At 53.1% G+C, this 14009-nt stretch overlaps 5 protein-coding genes across 5 annotated transcripts; 4 read left to right on the top strand and 1 right to left on the bottom strand.

Moving 5' to 3' along the window:
• The first annotated feature begins 470 nt into the window (after positions 1 to 470).
• On the top strand, positions 471 to 1263 carry K460DRAFT_174158 (uncharacterized protein). The gene is made up of 2 exons (XM_040926990.1): positions 471 to 1043; positions 1100 to 1263. Exons 1-2 carry the CDS (start codon positions 571 to 573, stop codon positions 1131 to 1133), a joined length of 507 nt encoding a protein of 168 aa, XP_040784375.1. The 5' UTR covers positions 471 to 570; the 3' UTR covers positions 1134 to 1263.
• A 377-nt stretch (positions 1264 to 1640) lies between these two features.
• Positions 1641 to 2985, top strand: K460DRAFT_319218 (6-phosphogluconate dehydrogenase C-terminal domain-like protein). Its single transcript, XM_040930417.1, has one exon. It carries the CDS (start codon positions 1703 to 1705, stop codon positions 2642 to 2644), a length of 942 nt encoding a protein of 313 aa, XP_040784374.1. The 5' UTR covers positions 1641 to 1702; the 3' UTR covers positions 2645 to 2985.
• Positions 2707 to 6844, bottom strand: K460DRAFT_291921 (beta-lactamase/transpeptidase-like protein; the record flags this gene model as incomplete). Its single annotated transcript, XM_040929320.1, has 6 exons — positions 2707 to 3019; positions 3083 to 3486; positions 3549 to 4097; positions 4725 to 4894; positions 5111 to 6530; positions 6578 to 6844. 6 exons carry the CDS (start codon positions 6842 to 6844, stop codon positions 2707 to 2709), a joined length of 3123 nt encoding a protein of 1040 aa, XP_040784373.1.
• A 681-nt stretch (positions 6845 to 7525) lies between these two features.
• On the top strand, positions 7526 to 8880 carry K460DRAFT_369825 (class I glutamine amidotransferase-like protein). The gene is made up of 3 exons (XM_040934036.1): positions 7526 to 7818; positions 7904 to 8360; positions 8411 to 8880. Exons 1-3 carry the CDS (start codon positions 7677 to 7679, stop codon positions 8724 to 8726), a joined length of 915 nt encoding a protein of 304 aa, XP_040784372.1. The 5' UTR covers positions 7526 to 7676; the 3' UTR covers positions 8727 to 8880.
• Positions 8881 to 9777: 897 nt separating this feature from the next.
• On the top strand, positions 9778 to 13818 carry K460DRAFT_173825 (calcium ATPase). The gene is made up of 10 exons (XM_040926988.1): positions 9778 to 10325; positions 10427 to 10966; positions 11014 to 11367; positions 11421 to 11967; positions 12019 to 12780; positions 12843 to 12969; positions 13019 to 13225; positions 13279 to 13400; positions 13453 to 13534; positions 13590 to 13818. Exons 1-10 carry the CDS (start codon positions 10046 to 10048, stop codon positions 13806 to 13808), a joined length of 3240 nt encoding a protein of 1079 aa, XP_040784371.1. The 5' UTR covers positions 9778 to 10045; the 3' UTR covers positions 13809 to 13818.
• The last annotated feature ends 191 nt before the right edge of the window (positions 13819 to 14009 follow it).

The raw sequence follows: 14009 nt of genomic DNA, 5'->3' as shown, positions 1-14009 counted from the left end.
CACGATCACGCCGTTGCATTCTTCCCGGTCGCTGTCAGGCGCGCTACGTGCCACTATTTGGCGGTGGAGCCCAGTCCGCACATCCCTGATGCTGTCGTTTGAAGCAAGGAACCCATCACGATGGCAGCTCCAATAGGATCTTTCTGCAGAAAATGACAACACAGACCAAGGTTTGCTTACCTTGCAACTCAATTTGGCCTGAACTATCCCATTGGAGCACAGTTTCGGTGTGTTTGACTTGGGCTCGCAATGACCCAATGATCTGAACCCAAGGCCAGAGGAAGATCACGAGAGTGAAGCTGTACCACCAGAGCCGTCTGGATTGGTGGTTCGAGTTATGGGGGGCCCTGGCATGCGCTGAACACATCATCAAGTCGATCAGGCTACCGAGGACTTCAAATACGTGGCTCGCGGTCGTTGAGGTCTCTTGCGTCTGCAGATATCCGCAAGCAAGCTTGTGAGTTAGTTGCGAAGAAGCTCAAGTCTCTCGGATATCAAACCACAGTCTACAGTTAAACCTCACACTTTCTTCCAATTTCCAACACATCTTGTCAAGTAAACTCGATCACTATGATCCTCCCCCGCATCATTTCCCCCCTCCTGCGCGTCGCGCAATTCGTCTGCGCAGCCATCGTCCTCGGCCTCACCGCGTACTTCCTGCACCAACGCGAGAAATACGGCGTAGGTCCCTTCGGCCGTCTCGTCTACAGCGTCGTAATCGCCGCCATATCCGTGGTCCTCTCCCTCATCTGGATGATCCCTACTACCAGCTCCATCGTCAACTACGCCACCGATCTGCTCTTCTGCGCAGCCTGGTTTGCAGCCTTCGGCGTCCTTCAGGACTGGTACGATGATGCGCTGCAGTGTGGTAGCACGTGGGATTGGCGTGGCATAGGATTCTGGAATGGCTTGTGTGGGCAGTGGAATGCTGCGCAGGCGTTTAGTTTTCTTGCGGCGGTCTTTTGGTTTGCGAGCTTTATTCTGGGGATCTTGGCGCATCATCGCAACGAGAGGGCGACTGTTGCTACAGATGGAGCAACTTCGTAAGTTGGCTTTTTCCGTTTAGAGTTCATCGTGTGTTTCTGTTAACGTGATTCAGGCGAAAGCGCTGGTTCAGGCGATCTCGAGTCTAAGACTGAACGTGTTGATGCAGGCCGATACTCGCCACTCGAGTATGCATAACCAGTGATAGGTACTTGATAAAGGACTTGAAAGCATGAAGTGGTATTGGAGGTTTGCAATGATTTTTCGATGCCCGCGAGATTCCCATTTCGCCTCCATCTTCTCTAATTTCTATGAAATGGGGTTTTTTGTTAGCGTTGCTGATGAGGAGGTTAAGGTTCGATGGTGTATATGATGACATTGAGAAAAGGCATGTGTTGGAGGAAGGGACATGCTATCTTTCAACAGTCTGAAAATATTTTTGTCTAATTTTTCTTTCATTAATCCCCGACTTATACTAGTTCCTTACTTACATCCAATAACGTACTACACTTTCGCTATACCCAGCCTCGTAGCTTTCTCCACCAACCCCACACCGTCCGCTTCTCACTAACCTCACCAAGCTAAAGCCCCCGGCGGCTCCCGCAAACACCATTATCACCCCGCAACACGCAATGCCCCTCATCAGTTAATCAGTAAATCTCCAGGAGCTTCAATCGTATCATCTTGATACCCACGATTAAAATAAGCTCTCTCAGCCATGTCATCCCCACCACGCGCTACGGTAGCCATCCTATCAATCGGCCAAATGGGCCTCGGCATCGCGCAGCTCCTACAAGCGCACGACTACCGCGTCATAACCAACGTCAGCGATAGAAGCCGCGCCACACAGGAACGTGCAATATCCACAGGAATAGAATTAGCAAACAGCGATGAGAGTCTGGTAGCACACGCAGATTATATTCTAAGTATCGTGCCGCCGCGCGACGCCATCGCAACAGCGAAGCGGGTGGAAGTAGCGCTGGGCAAAGCGACAAGAGACAAGAAAGGGGAGCTGTACTACCTCGATCTGAACGCCATTTCGCCCTCAACCGTGAAAGAAATATACGCGTCCTTGTCCGCCAATGCACCTAGTGTGCGCTTCATAGACGGCGGCATCATCGGCGGGCCACCTGCGCCGTCGGAATCCGAAGTATCAGGCTGGACGCGCCCTGATGTACCGCTCTCGGGTCCCCATGCACTACACGACGCGCCAATCGACGGCGCATACCTCGCAGACACGCTGAATAGCAGATATCTCGGTGAGCAAATCGGCTCCGCGTCCGGGCTCAAGTGCTGTTTTGCCGCGCTGTCAAAGGGCTTTACCGCGCTGGCGTTGCAATCTTTTACTACGGCAAGTTCGCTAGGCGTGCTGGGTGCGTTGCAGGAGTACATGGATGTGTATAATCCCGGCGCGAAGCAAAAGGCCGAAAAGAGTATTGTGGGGTGTACGACCAAGGCGTATCGCTGGGTCGAGGAGATGAATCAGATTGGGCAGTGTTTTGCTGAGGAAGGAGGGTTTAGGGCGCAGGCGCAGGTTTTCCGGCAGATTGCGGGTGTGTATGATGGGTTGGCTGATGTAGTGGAAGAGAAGGGGACGAGTGGAATGGCGAGTGCGGGGGGTGTGGTGCAGGCTCTCGGGGAGAGTTTAAAGCATGAATAATACGGAATGAGTATGGGATTCGTCCATTGCTTGCCTTTTATACAGAGAGATGTGACCCCTTATTACTCCAGATTGTCGTAGATCATCTTCTCGGCCATGAACCACGCCGGGATGACCTTAGGGTCCGGGTTGGGCAGTGCCTGGCTCGCAAGCATACCAGCCACGCCCTTCTCTCTGTCCATCCACCAGAAGCAATTAGCTAGACCCATCCACCATATTGTATTAGCTCCACGTCCCGTGGGACCGGGTGTGATCGTCAAGAAGCCGCCGAAGGCCCAGCCCTGAGGAGGATTACCCGGCTGTGGGTAAAGTTCCGACGCTGCGTTGGCAAGGAGAGGATTTGCTGGGGGCGGGCCGTTGCGCGCAAAGTCGGGTCTGTGTAGATGTCAGCCAGTGCATATGGTGCTGGGGGAATAAGAGAATGGAAAGGCGCCGTACTGGTTAGGAATCTGGTTCTCAAAGAGCAGGTCGACAGTCTCCTTTTTCAAGATGCTTTCGCCTGTAGTCGGACTCTTCCCCTCGTTTAAAATCGCTGCGAGGATCTTGACATACTCCTTCGGCTTCGAGAATAAGCCCGCTCCACCAGATTGGAAGAACTTGTCCTGCTGCTCCTTTGTATTCTGGCGCAGAGATGCGCTGAATAGATGCTCGCGCTCCTTCAGGTGGCCTTCTGCATCACGCTGGTGCAAGTGCGCCAAGTTCTTCTGCGCGTCCTGTGTCGGAAACATGCTCGCGCCTTCGGCTGGGATGCCAAGGGGCTTGAAGATGTGCTCTGCGAAGTAGACCCCGAGAGTCTGGCCAGTGATGCGCTCCAGAATGATGCCTGCCCAGTCCATGTTGATCTAACGCTTCATTAGGAATGTGGTCATGTCAGACACGGGCTAGAGTGTCAGCAACTGCTTACTCCATATTCCCACATCGTGCCCGGCTGGTTGACCAGTCGCGCGTTCAAGATATCATTCTTATCACCATTCACACCCTCGAGTCCAGTCGGGGTCTGAACACGCGGATCGATGAATGCGTAAGCAAAGCCTGCCTTGTGCGCAAGCAGCATCCTGACCGTGACATCCTTCTCCTGATCAGCCGCATTGACGCCATCTGCGTAGACCTTCTTCTCCTTGATCTCGGGTACTGCTTTCTTCACAAAGTCTGCATCGTCGAGGGGAATTTTGCCCTGCTCAACGAGTTGGAGCACTGCAACTGTCGTGACAAGCTTTGTGCATGAAGCGATCCAGAAGATTGTGTTGTCCTTGTCCATGGGCTCTTGCAAGTCCACGCCGATGGTGCCACTTGCATGGTCGACGAGCGTCTTGCCCGATTTGTCCACAGCCGAGAAGACGAGACCAGGCGCGCCATCTTTGACAGATTGGTCGATTATGCCCTTGACGTTTGCAATACCCTGAGCAGAGAGAGGCATCTTGAGTATTGGGGTAGCTAGTTTGCAAGAGGGAAACTTCAAGTTCGGGGTTGAAGAAGGGAAGTGCGGTTGTAGCTCCGAGGTACGACTACTTTCTTATAGGCGTACAACGTCAGGCTAGGTCGAGCCTGCAAGTTATTGCAGACTATTTTCTCATTCTACTCTGTGAGACACTGGATCGTAACTAGTAGCCAATGCGCAACTAGTTCCCGGGCGGTACTGCCGCTTTCTGAACGCGTGTAATCTTGGATGGCATTTCCAATAGCCGTGCTGCAGTCGCTTCCGAAAATCATGCGCCATCCGGGTACCAGCAACGTAAGACAACCAAGCTCTTATCGCTGTACATGTGTTCTTACCTTTTCAGAAACCCTACCTTTACGCAGCTAACCTTTCCTACTAACGGACCATGCTGACTTCCAACAGCGTCAGCGCTATCCTGAAAGACATGCGTTATCTATGCAGGTCCCTTTCCAGCACTCCCATCGCACACGTGAAGGCTCCAGAACATCGAACGATGCTCTGTTTTCGAGTCAGGTTGAGGGCGTCAAGGATGAGAACGGAGGCAACTAGCCGGGTATGAAGGGCTGAACGACTTGAATGTTGCTAGTCTACTACTTCAGAATGAATTGTGCCAAAATGCCGGATCCAATGGATCCGTCTTACGGTTACTTTTCTAGTCCAAGCTACCCCACAGCAGGCTGATCCCTGCAGGAACGCTACGAAGGAGCTCGTGTATTGTGACCAGCTTTTGGCGGGGTACCAAGCCATGCAGGTGACAAAAGAGTGGCATCGTAATCGAGCCGTGCCGTCCCTGTGCCAGTGCAAAACTGTGGCTAGAATGAGAGGTCTACGTGATCTTGTCTAACAGCGTGTCCCGTGTAGGGTACTACAATATGAATTCCTTGGACCCCAGGTTTTATTCCTTCGTTTTCACATGTCTTCAGTTTCAACTCGTATGCTGCTGAAGAGTGTCCATGCATGAGCGACAGCGCAGCGAACGGCAGGTGGTTGTAAGCACTCGGAGGAGCTACATATAAGCCAGCCTCAACTCCGCTTTAGTGCTGATTTCAATTCCTTGAGAGCAGCCATGACTAGAGGCACAGCGACCGGTCCTAGGAGTGGCAAGTAGACGGCAACCTTGTGCTCATCTGGAAAATAGACCTGGCCGACCATAGACCTCTCGAAGAAAGCTTTTTCCGCCGCCACTTCTGCAGCTCGGGCATGTTCAAGCGCGCTCTGGAAGCGACCCTCTCGAAGAAAGGCACAAGCTTGCTGCAGATGCGCAATAGTACGGTGGGCAGACTGAGCGACGTTGTCTGGCACGGGGATGGAGGGAAGCTTGCGATATACCTGGGCCAGCGCGCCCAGAGTTGAAGACGCCGAGTAGATGAGTGATGCAGCTCGTACACGTTCAAGCGTCGAGATGCGTAGTGGTAGCGACGCTGGGGTATTTGGTAAGCCGAATAACGAAACTAGCTGGTTGGAGAAGGTGTGCATAGCTGGTGCCAGCGCTTCTGCTGTCAGCGCAGGCGGCGTGCCTGACTCGCCCTGTAAGTTTAGAATATGCACGCCTCCCCATTGAGGAACCATCCAGCTGTTCCCTGAGTTCTCTTTGACTAGAAGCGGTGATTGGGTCTGATCTGGTACATAGAGGATGAAGTTGACAGTCGGGCCTTCGCCAATACTAGGGCTAAGGGGCCACTCCGCCGCATTGATGAAGCCACTGAGATCCTCTCTGCGAAGGGTCCAAGCTTTGAGGTCTTCATCGTACTCGGGTTGGCGAATGGAGGGGGAGAAGGTAGCATAAAGCTGAACTTGGGTGTCGACGGTGAAGTTGCTGATGGATGAGAACGACTCAAGCAGAGGATTGAGGTACGTGCGAAGTGCCGTCTCAATGTCCCACGCGGATGGCGCATACGACGGACTGAACAATGAGAACGTCAGATGGTAGCTTGGGGCGTATTTGAGGGTTTTAGCCGACTGGTGTTCGAGCTCTGCTGAAGTCTCAGGAGACAGACTCTTCGAGTTGGTATTGTGCGTAGACAAGAGATGTGCCAACTGGGCCTGCTCTTCAGTGAACAGACCATGGAGCTCCTGCGCTAGAAAAGTTGCGAGAGGCTGGCCGTCCGGGGACTGCGGAGGGATCTGGCTTGCCGAGTAATAGACGTCTAGTGTAGGCGAGTATGGCTGCAGGTGTGATCGAGGCGTCGCCCCCGTCTCCACGGGTATCAATCGGACAACCAAAACGACATCCTTGTCATTGCTCCGTATGCTTGTTCCATCGCTGACAACCTGTTGTGTGGCGTTCGATAGCAGGGGAGAGTCGGCAAGCAAAAGGCGAAGATGGTGCGCAGGGAATTGGTTGAGCTCGTCGAGGGCATGTTGCGTCGCGCGGAGAATGTGCTGTGCATCTTCGGGAAGAATTGGGGCTTCGACGGCAATGCGTAGAGGAAAGACGGGCTGGCAGATCTGCACAACATTAACTCGAATCGATGCAGCACACTTCTCACGCTCACCTTGCCTTCAGCCCAGTCTGTCATGTCCTGCAGTGGCAGCTCCGCTCTGTATATGGCTGTCGTCTTCAGCCATATTGGCAACCCTAGGAAGACTACCACGGCCCAAAAGGACAGAATGGCAAGCCGCCGCAGCCACAGGCTTTCCGTCGTCTCTGGCGGGGGCTGCTTCTTTGATGTGACGCCGTCAAGTGATGTTGACGAAGCTGGAGGGGTAGTTTGCTCCCCAGATGGCGCCAGGGACGCGTCAGGGCCCTTTGGTGAAGCCATGTCGCGGGTGAGGTTGTCTAGCTGTCCATTCGAGGTTCCACTGTAGGGAGGTCTGTGCGCACGGTCGTGATGTTTGGAAACGGTTTCCAGCATCATCATCAAGTTATTCCAAGGTTCTAATTGAAGCTGTGCATGCTGCCACCATTATAAAGAGATTTCCAGATACACTGCATGTAATTCTCTTGTAGTTTTTACAGTCCGAATGTCCCTAGAGGACGCACAAAGTCAAGACTGTGTGACCTCGAGCCCTCCCCAAGCTACTCGTAGCTCCCCTTCTCGTGTCCAAGCCAGTATCTTCAATATAAAGCTCCCATGCAAGCTGCCATGTTTCATAGCCCCTCGAATCGCCTAATGTGTGAGATGAAACCTTTACCTTCCGGCTGATGGTGTGAGGGTGGAGCGATCGTCGGTGCACGCTGATGCAATGCATTCACCCACCCTTGTCAGTTGGCAAACACACGCCATGAAGGCTCGACTTGGGACCACGGCCCATCCAATAATTTCTTCTCTCGATGAGCACACGACGGTGGTCTCCTAATTGTCTCCTCAGGTACAGACGGCGTGTTTGGCTTTGGTGTTGCAGCAAGGGTTGGGCACGCTACCTAACGGGTTCGGATGGAGGTGGCCTGTGCAGTGCGGGGAGTGCATATCTGGGGAAAGAGCTCTACTACGGAACGTGACGCGGGCAGGCACGAGATCGAGGAGCTGCCCCTCTCAGCTGACGCACCTTTGCTTCCTCCCTCTGCTTCCCCACACGACAAACCATTTTGTCAATCAATTCTACAGCTTTCTCTCTCCATTCCAATTCACATTCCATACCACATCATTCAAGATGAGTGCAATCGCCGACAGCACTGATGGCCGTGTCGAACAGGTCAAGGTGCTGTTCGCCCTCTTCCCAGGGTACAACACGCTTGACGTGGCCGGTCCTCTCGAGGTCCTGAGCCGATCTCTTCAGGATCCCAAGGACAAAGGTAAGCATGGAAGCTGTCAATGGCTCGATGGTGTACTCTCTTGTGGCTGTATTCCTCAATTGGTCCTTTGTTGACACCCTCCGAGGTAGCAGGGCTTTCGAGTGCCAGTTCGTCGGTCCCGCTGCTGCCATGACGTCCGTCCAGGGCCTCACCATCAAGGCCGACATGGACTACGACGATGCCAACGACGAGCTTGAGGACTTCGACGTCCTCATCATTCCCGGCGGCGAGGGCGTCTTCGAGGTGCTCAAGAACAAGTCGGAGCCCCTCAGCCTCCTTACCAAGTACGTCGAGCTTCAAGAGAAGAACCCGGCCAAAGAACGCACCATCCTCGCCATCGACGTCGGCGCCCTGCTCCTTGCCCAGCAAGGTATGCTCGAGGGCCTCGCCGCCACAACCCACCCCGACTACTACGTCCGCCTAGAGACGCTCTGTCAAGATGCTGCTAGGCGAGACATGTCCATGCGTACCGACGTTATGGAGGAGCGATACGTGGTGAACAACGCTCGCTTCGACCTGGGCGAGAACCCCGATGACAATCCGTAAGACGACAACATGCTTGTATCAAAGGCATAAGACTCACGTTGAACAGGTACATCATCAAGAAGTCCCGTCAGCCGCCCAGCGAGCCTGAGGGTCCCAACATGCAAAACGCGCGCAGGAAGTCGATTGCTCGCAAGGGCAGCAACGCCTGGCGTGATTCTCGTCGCCGCGAATCGATTGCTAGGCGTGCTCAGATGCCGCTGGGCGGCATGCGTGTCATCACTACGGGCGGCGTCACTGCTGGTCTAGACGCCAGCCTGTACTTGGTCGGTTCTCTGGCATCTCACGACTCTGCTCTAGAGGTCGCCCGCGTCATGCAGTATACTTGGGTCAAGGGCGTTACGGTCGATGCCATCGATGTTTGAGCTGGTACTCTGGCGGCCTAACGAAGGCGTTTACGAGGATTGGGACGAAACTTGATCGGGTATGATCATTTTATTAAGGTCGGGAATCTTGAGGATTTACCACGACTCGATGTAAGGTAACGAATTATTCACGGAAATGAAAACAGTAAACCATATTGAAGAGGCTTGTTGGTCTGCCAGTCGTAAGACGCAACGCGCGGTTGGTAGAGAATTCAGCCGAAGCTTGAACCGACGTTAGCATAGGCATCTACGTTAAGCTTCTCTGAGCCGAAGCGCCGCGTTGCCCATGTGTGCTCCACCTGATCAGGATAATCGCTCATGTAATGCTTGAACTTCGGGACCATGTGGACATGAGTTGTGGTGTCGGTCGAGGGTCCCGCAAGATCATGCATCGCTCCAGTGTGACGTGCTTGCAGATCGATCTCATGGGAATACCCGCTGCTTGCAGAGACATCGCTGAGGAGCCTCAGCAACTTTTCGATTAGGACGCCAGACCTGGGCGGGCACCTGGGCACAGTGTTGAAGCTACCTTCCCAAATCGATGCACCGCCTGGCGGCCTGCTCGGATGAGCAAGAGCGGCCGCCGCGGCTTCCGGATGCTTCGAGAGAAGACAAGCAACGTAACCAACACAGCATCCACAATTCCAGACAGCCACAAAATTGGTTCGAAGAAGCGCGACATCCAGAAAACCAGAGTTTTGATGGAAGAGTGAGGTCGAGCAGCCCACGCGCTGATTGGCCAGACGGCGACATTGAGGCTGTGTCCATGCGAAAATCGCGCATAGCTAACTAACAACAGCTCGACACTCCACGACCACACTCAGTCGGAGATTTGACACCATGTGAAAGAATTCCGGCATGCCCTTTGCGGACAGGATTGACGTACCTGAGTAAACCTGATTTTCCCATTGTCAGTGTATGAGCGATTTTTGGAGTCGAATCGCTTGAGCGTGGGAACCACCAAGGAAGCTGTGGGGGTTTCTCTTTGTGCTATAGCGTCGACGCGGGTTTCGCGGGACCCGCTGCTACGGTTGGATTATGTTACGTAGAAGGAGCGATTTGGTCGCTGGCGTACCGCGAAGGTAGTCAAGCACGTGGTGCGCGATGCGCAATGATGGGAGTGCCATAGCCACGCTCTTGGATGGGCGACGGCGAGGTAGGATGGTTGTGTCCCTCTTTTTCTTGGGTATAAATCGTTCCCTCGGCATCACCAATTATCTTGCTACCTCTCTCTTTTCTCTCCTTTCTCGTCTGTCCGCGACGTCTCTCCTTGTCCCACAACTTCTTGTGTCTCCTCAGTGAGCCCCTACACCGCTCACATGGACAAAGAAGACAAAAGCATCCCCCGCGTCCGTTTCGGTGACCAGACATTGCCAGATGAAGAAGATGGATATGTAACGCTTGAGCGTCGCCATCATCGAGGTCTCTCGCGTCAGTCGAGTGTTGGGAGTCTCTCGATCCATAGCACTGGAGGAGCTAGGACTGTTCAACCTGAGACTGCGCTGCCCATCGCGTACAGGACTTTGTCCATTGAGATTGATGAGGGACAGCAGAAGAAACAGGATGAAGTGAAGAAGGCGAAGGAGAAGGCCGCTGTTGGTATGTTGATCGTGTTGAGGCCATCTGGACAACTGTGGTGTCTTGTCCGCAATGAGCACAATGACATCTAAACTAAACTGCTGCTGACCTCAATGCCACAGACTTGGCAGGTCTAGAATGGCACACCATCACCGTCCACGAACTCTGCCGCCGCCTCTCCATAGACACCGACCAAGGCCTCTCCGCAGACCAGATCCAACGCCGCATTGGCGAATACGGCAGGAACAAGATAACACCTCCGCCCTCCGGGCTTTTCGGCAAGATTACAGGCTACTTCCTTGGTGGATTCGGTAGCATACTTCTTGTGGCAGGTATACTGGTTTTCATTGCCTGGAAGCCGCTTGGAAAACCCCCAGCTGTCGCCAATCTGGCGCTTGCTTGTGTTTTGATTGCAGTTTGGATCATTCAGGCCGCATTCAACGCGTGGCAGGACTGGTCTACGAGTAGGGTCATGGCATCAATTGGAACCATGCTGCCTGATGAGTGCATTGTCATTCGCAACGGATCCCAGGCTAGCATTTCTGCTCTAGATCTTGTGCCTGGCGATATCATCGTCATCAAGCAGGGTAACAAGCTTCCAGCTGATGTCCGCTTTGTGGAGGTTTCATCTGATGCCATGTTTGACCGCGCAATTCTTACTGGTACGTCTCGACGTATAAGCTGAGGGTCTTCCTCTAATAGACAACAGGTGAATCGGAACCCGTAATAGCCACCATTGAAGCCACGGAAGACAACTATCTCGAGACGAACAACATCGGTCTACAAGGCACACACTGCATTTCTGGGAGCTGCTTGGGCGTGTGCGTTGCGATTGGCGACAGCACCATCTTTGGACGCATCGCGAAACTCACGTCTGATCCAAAGACAGGAATGAGTCCGCTGCAGAAGGAGATTTTCCGCTTTGTGATGATCATCTCGCTCTTCATCACATGCGTAGTCATTCTCATCGTCGTCTTGTGGGCGGCATGGTTGAGGAAAGACCATCCCACTTGGATTGATGTGCCTCTTTTAATCGTTAGTTGTGTCTCTGCAGCTGTGGCCTGTAAGTTATCACCTCAGTCCGCTTTGACAACCACGCTAATATCGCATCTCCAGTTATTCCAGAAGGCTTGCCGATCGCGCTGACCACGAGCCTGACCATCGTTGCAAATATCATGCGCAAGAACAAGATTCTTTGCAAGTCACTCAAGACCGTCGAAACTCTTGGATCCGTGTCTGTCATCTGCTCTGACAAGACCGGCACATTGACGAAAAACAAAATGACCGTAACGGACATCTACGCTGCTGGCGACGAGTATTCACCAGAGGCGGCGCGAGATCTAATGGCTATCCTCCGGTCTGAGAACAACATTGCCGCTCTGTCCAAGAAGCGAGAGCACGTCATCGACCAGATTCGTATACTGGGTGGTCTTTGCAACTCTGGTGAGTTCGATGCAGCTACAATGCACCTGCCCATTTCAGACCGCAAAATCAACGGTGATGCAACCGATCAAGCTGTGCTCCGACTCTCGGAAAGCCTTGGATCAGTGGCTGAGCTACGTCAAGATTGGAAGAAAGTATTTGAGATTGCTTTCAACAGTAAGAATAAATTTATGGTTCGTCTCATGACGCCGGCTAATCAACCTGCAACGAGCAACAATACGTATGTGCGACCTTTCCTCGAATTTCCTGCTCACAACACTAACTTCCATAGCACTCTCATGATCAAAGGCGCTCCGGATATACTACTGCCGAGATGCGAGCTTGCCCTTAACAGCAAAGGGGACGCCGTACCCCTAACCGACGCACAACGTCTTCGCATTGACAATATCAAGGACTGCTGGTCTCGCCAAGGCAAGCGTGTCATTCTTCTCGCGCGCAAACCGACCGTCATTCCCTTCTCCTCTAACCACGAGAAGGAAGTACTCGTTGCCGCTCGTCACAGCCTCACATTTGTCGGCATTGTCGGCATTGTCGATCCGCCTCGCGACGAAATCCCTGAAGTCGTGCGTATCCTACGAGGAGCTTCGATCCGTATCTTCATGGTGACCGGTGACTTCAAGCTCACAGCTCAGGCCATCGCAGAGGAGTGCGGTATCATCTCGAACCCAGCACTGGTCGACGACATCAGCGCGCTTGGTCGCGACGGCAAGATCGGGACCACAAAACAATCGATCGTCCTGAGTGGCCCCGAGATGATAACGCTGAACGAGGCGCAGTGGGACCAACTCTGCCAATACCAGGAGATTGTGTTTGCTAGGACGACGCCTGAACAGAAGCTCCGTATCGTCAAGGAGTTCCAGGCCCATGAGAACATTGTCGGTATGACTGGTGATGGCGTCAATGACGCCCCGAGTCTTAAGGCTGCTGATATAGGCATCGCCATGGGAAGCGGTTCCGACATTGCAATCGAAGCAGCGGATATGGTTCTTCTTGACTCGTTCGCCGCGATCGTTGAAGCCGTTCTGTACGGAAGGTAAGAATTTCTCCATTGAACGACATGAGAAATCAAGTACTGACTCGTATTTTCATCTCTAGGCTCGTCTACGACAACCTCAAGAAGACTATAGTATACCTTCTTCCTGCGGGCAGCTTCAGTGAACTTTGGCCCGTCATCACCAATGTTGCCTTCGGCATTCCTCAAATCTTGTCGTCGTTCCTCATGGCAAGTATTAGCTCTTGTACTGATGACCCTCCGTGCTAACTGTCATCAGATCATCATTTGTTGTTTGACAGATTGCGCTGCCGCCATCACCCTAGCGTACGAGAAGCCTGAAGCAGATCTTCTACTCCGCCCTCCCCGTAATCCGAGAAAGGACCGCCTCGTCAATACCAGGCTGATATTCCACGCATACTTTGTCGTCGGCCTACTCCAGTGCTTATGTTCCTTTTCAATGGCCTTTTGGTATCTTGAGCGACAGGTAAGTCAAGTACTGCGAGACCTGAGTGCGTAGTAGCTGACGCGCTGGTACAGGGCATACCGTTCACAGCCGTGTGGCTCAAATTCGGCAAATACGATGCACAGTACGACACCGACTATATCAATGAGAAAGCGAACACGGCTTCGAGCATCTACTTTGTTACATTAGTCATTATGTGAGGCTTGATGGAAGTTTAACGCAAGAAGAAGGGCTAACAGTAATGGTAGGCAATTGTTCAACCTCCTCGCTACGCGTACTCGACGTTTAAGTATCTTCCAACAGCCTCCCATCTTCAACAAAGATACCCAGGTATGTTGCCCAAACACTAAGTCGGTCTTATAACGATGAAGCTGACATCCATCAGAACTGGCTTCTTTTCCCTAGCATGATTTTTGCCATCGTCGTGGTGTTCATCTTTTGTTATATTCCATCTCTCCAAAACACAATCGGCACGAGGGAGGTACCCGTCGAGTACTGGTTCCTGCCCGCCGCTTTCGGCTTCGGTCTGCTCATGCTCGACGAGGCCAGGAAGTACTGCGTACGCACGTGGCCTAACGGTCTCATCGCCAAGATCGCTTGGTGAGCATGCCCACCGTTAACCTTCTATCCGAGAAGCGCGGGCGCTTGGCAGCATCTTGCCACCCCGCAAGGAGTGCCGGTGATCCGCTCGAGAGGGCCACGTAAGGGAGGGTCGCTTTTCACACTGGGGTGGTCACCTTGTCGGGCGTGACTATCACCGCCGGCAGTTGACTCGTTGGGTAGCAGTAAATGAGGGTAGCAATAA

Source organism: Cucurbitaria berberidis, assembly GCF_010015615.1.
Source record: "Cucurbitaria berberidis CBS 394.84 unplaced genomic scaffold K460scaffold_5, whole genome shotgun sequence".
In the NCBI taxonomy this organism is placed as follows: domain Eukaryota; kingdom Fungi; phylum Ascomycota; class Dothideomycetes; order Pleosporales; family Cucurbitariaceae; genus Cucurbitaria; species Cucurbitaria berberidis.
This window is presented reverse-complemented; position numbering and strand designations above follow the sequence as displayed.

Excerpts from the sequence above, each read along its gene's own strand:
- K460DRAFT_174158 (XM_040926990.1), top strand. The coding sequence starts at position 571 with ATGATCCTCCCCCGCATCATTTCCCCCCTCCTGCGCGTCGCGCAATTC. Across the intron at positions 1,044-1,099 it reads GCTACAGATGGAGCAACTTC|GCGAAAGCGCTGGTTCAGGC; the intron begins GTAAGTTGGCTT and ends AACGTGATTCAG.
- K460DRAFT_369825 (XM_040934036.1), top strand. The coding sequence starts at position 7,677 with ATGAGTGCAATCGCCGACAGCACTGATGGCCGTGTCGAACAGGTCAAG. Across the intron at positions 7,819-7,903 it reads TCAGGATCCCAAGGACAAAG|GTAGCAGGGCTTTCGAGTGC; the intron begins GTAAGCATGGAA and ends ACACCCTCCGAG. Across the intron at positions 8,361-8,410 it reads GAGAACCCCGATGACAATCC|GTACATCATCAAGAAGTCCC; the intron begins GTAAGACGACAA and ends CACGTTGAACAG.
- K460DRAFT_173825 (XM_040926988.1), top strand. The coding sequence starts at position 10,046 with ATGGACAAAGAAGACAAAAGCATCCCCCGCGTCCGTTTCGGTGACCAG. Across the intron at positions 10,967-11,013 it reads TGACCGCGCAATTCTTACTG|GTGAATCGGAACCCGTAATA; the intron begins GTACGTCTCGAC and ends AATAGACAACAG. Across the intron at positions 12,781-12,842 it reads GAAGCCGTTCTGTACGGAAG|GCTCGTCTACGACAACCTCA; the intron begins GTAAGAATTTCT and ends TTTCATCTCTAG.
- K460DRAFT_319218 (XM_040930417.1), top strand. The coding sequence starts at position 1,703 with ATGTCATCCCCACCACGCGCTACGGTAGCCATCCTATCAATCGGCCAA.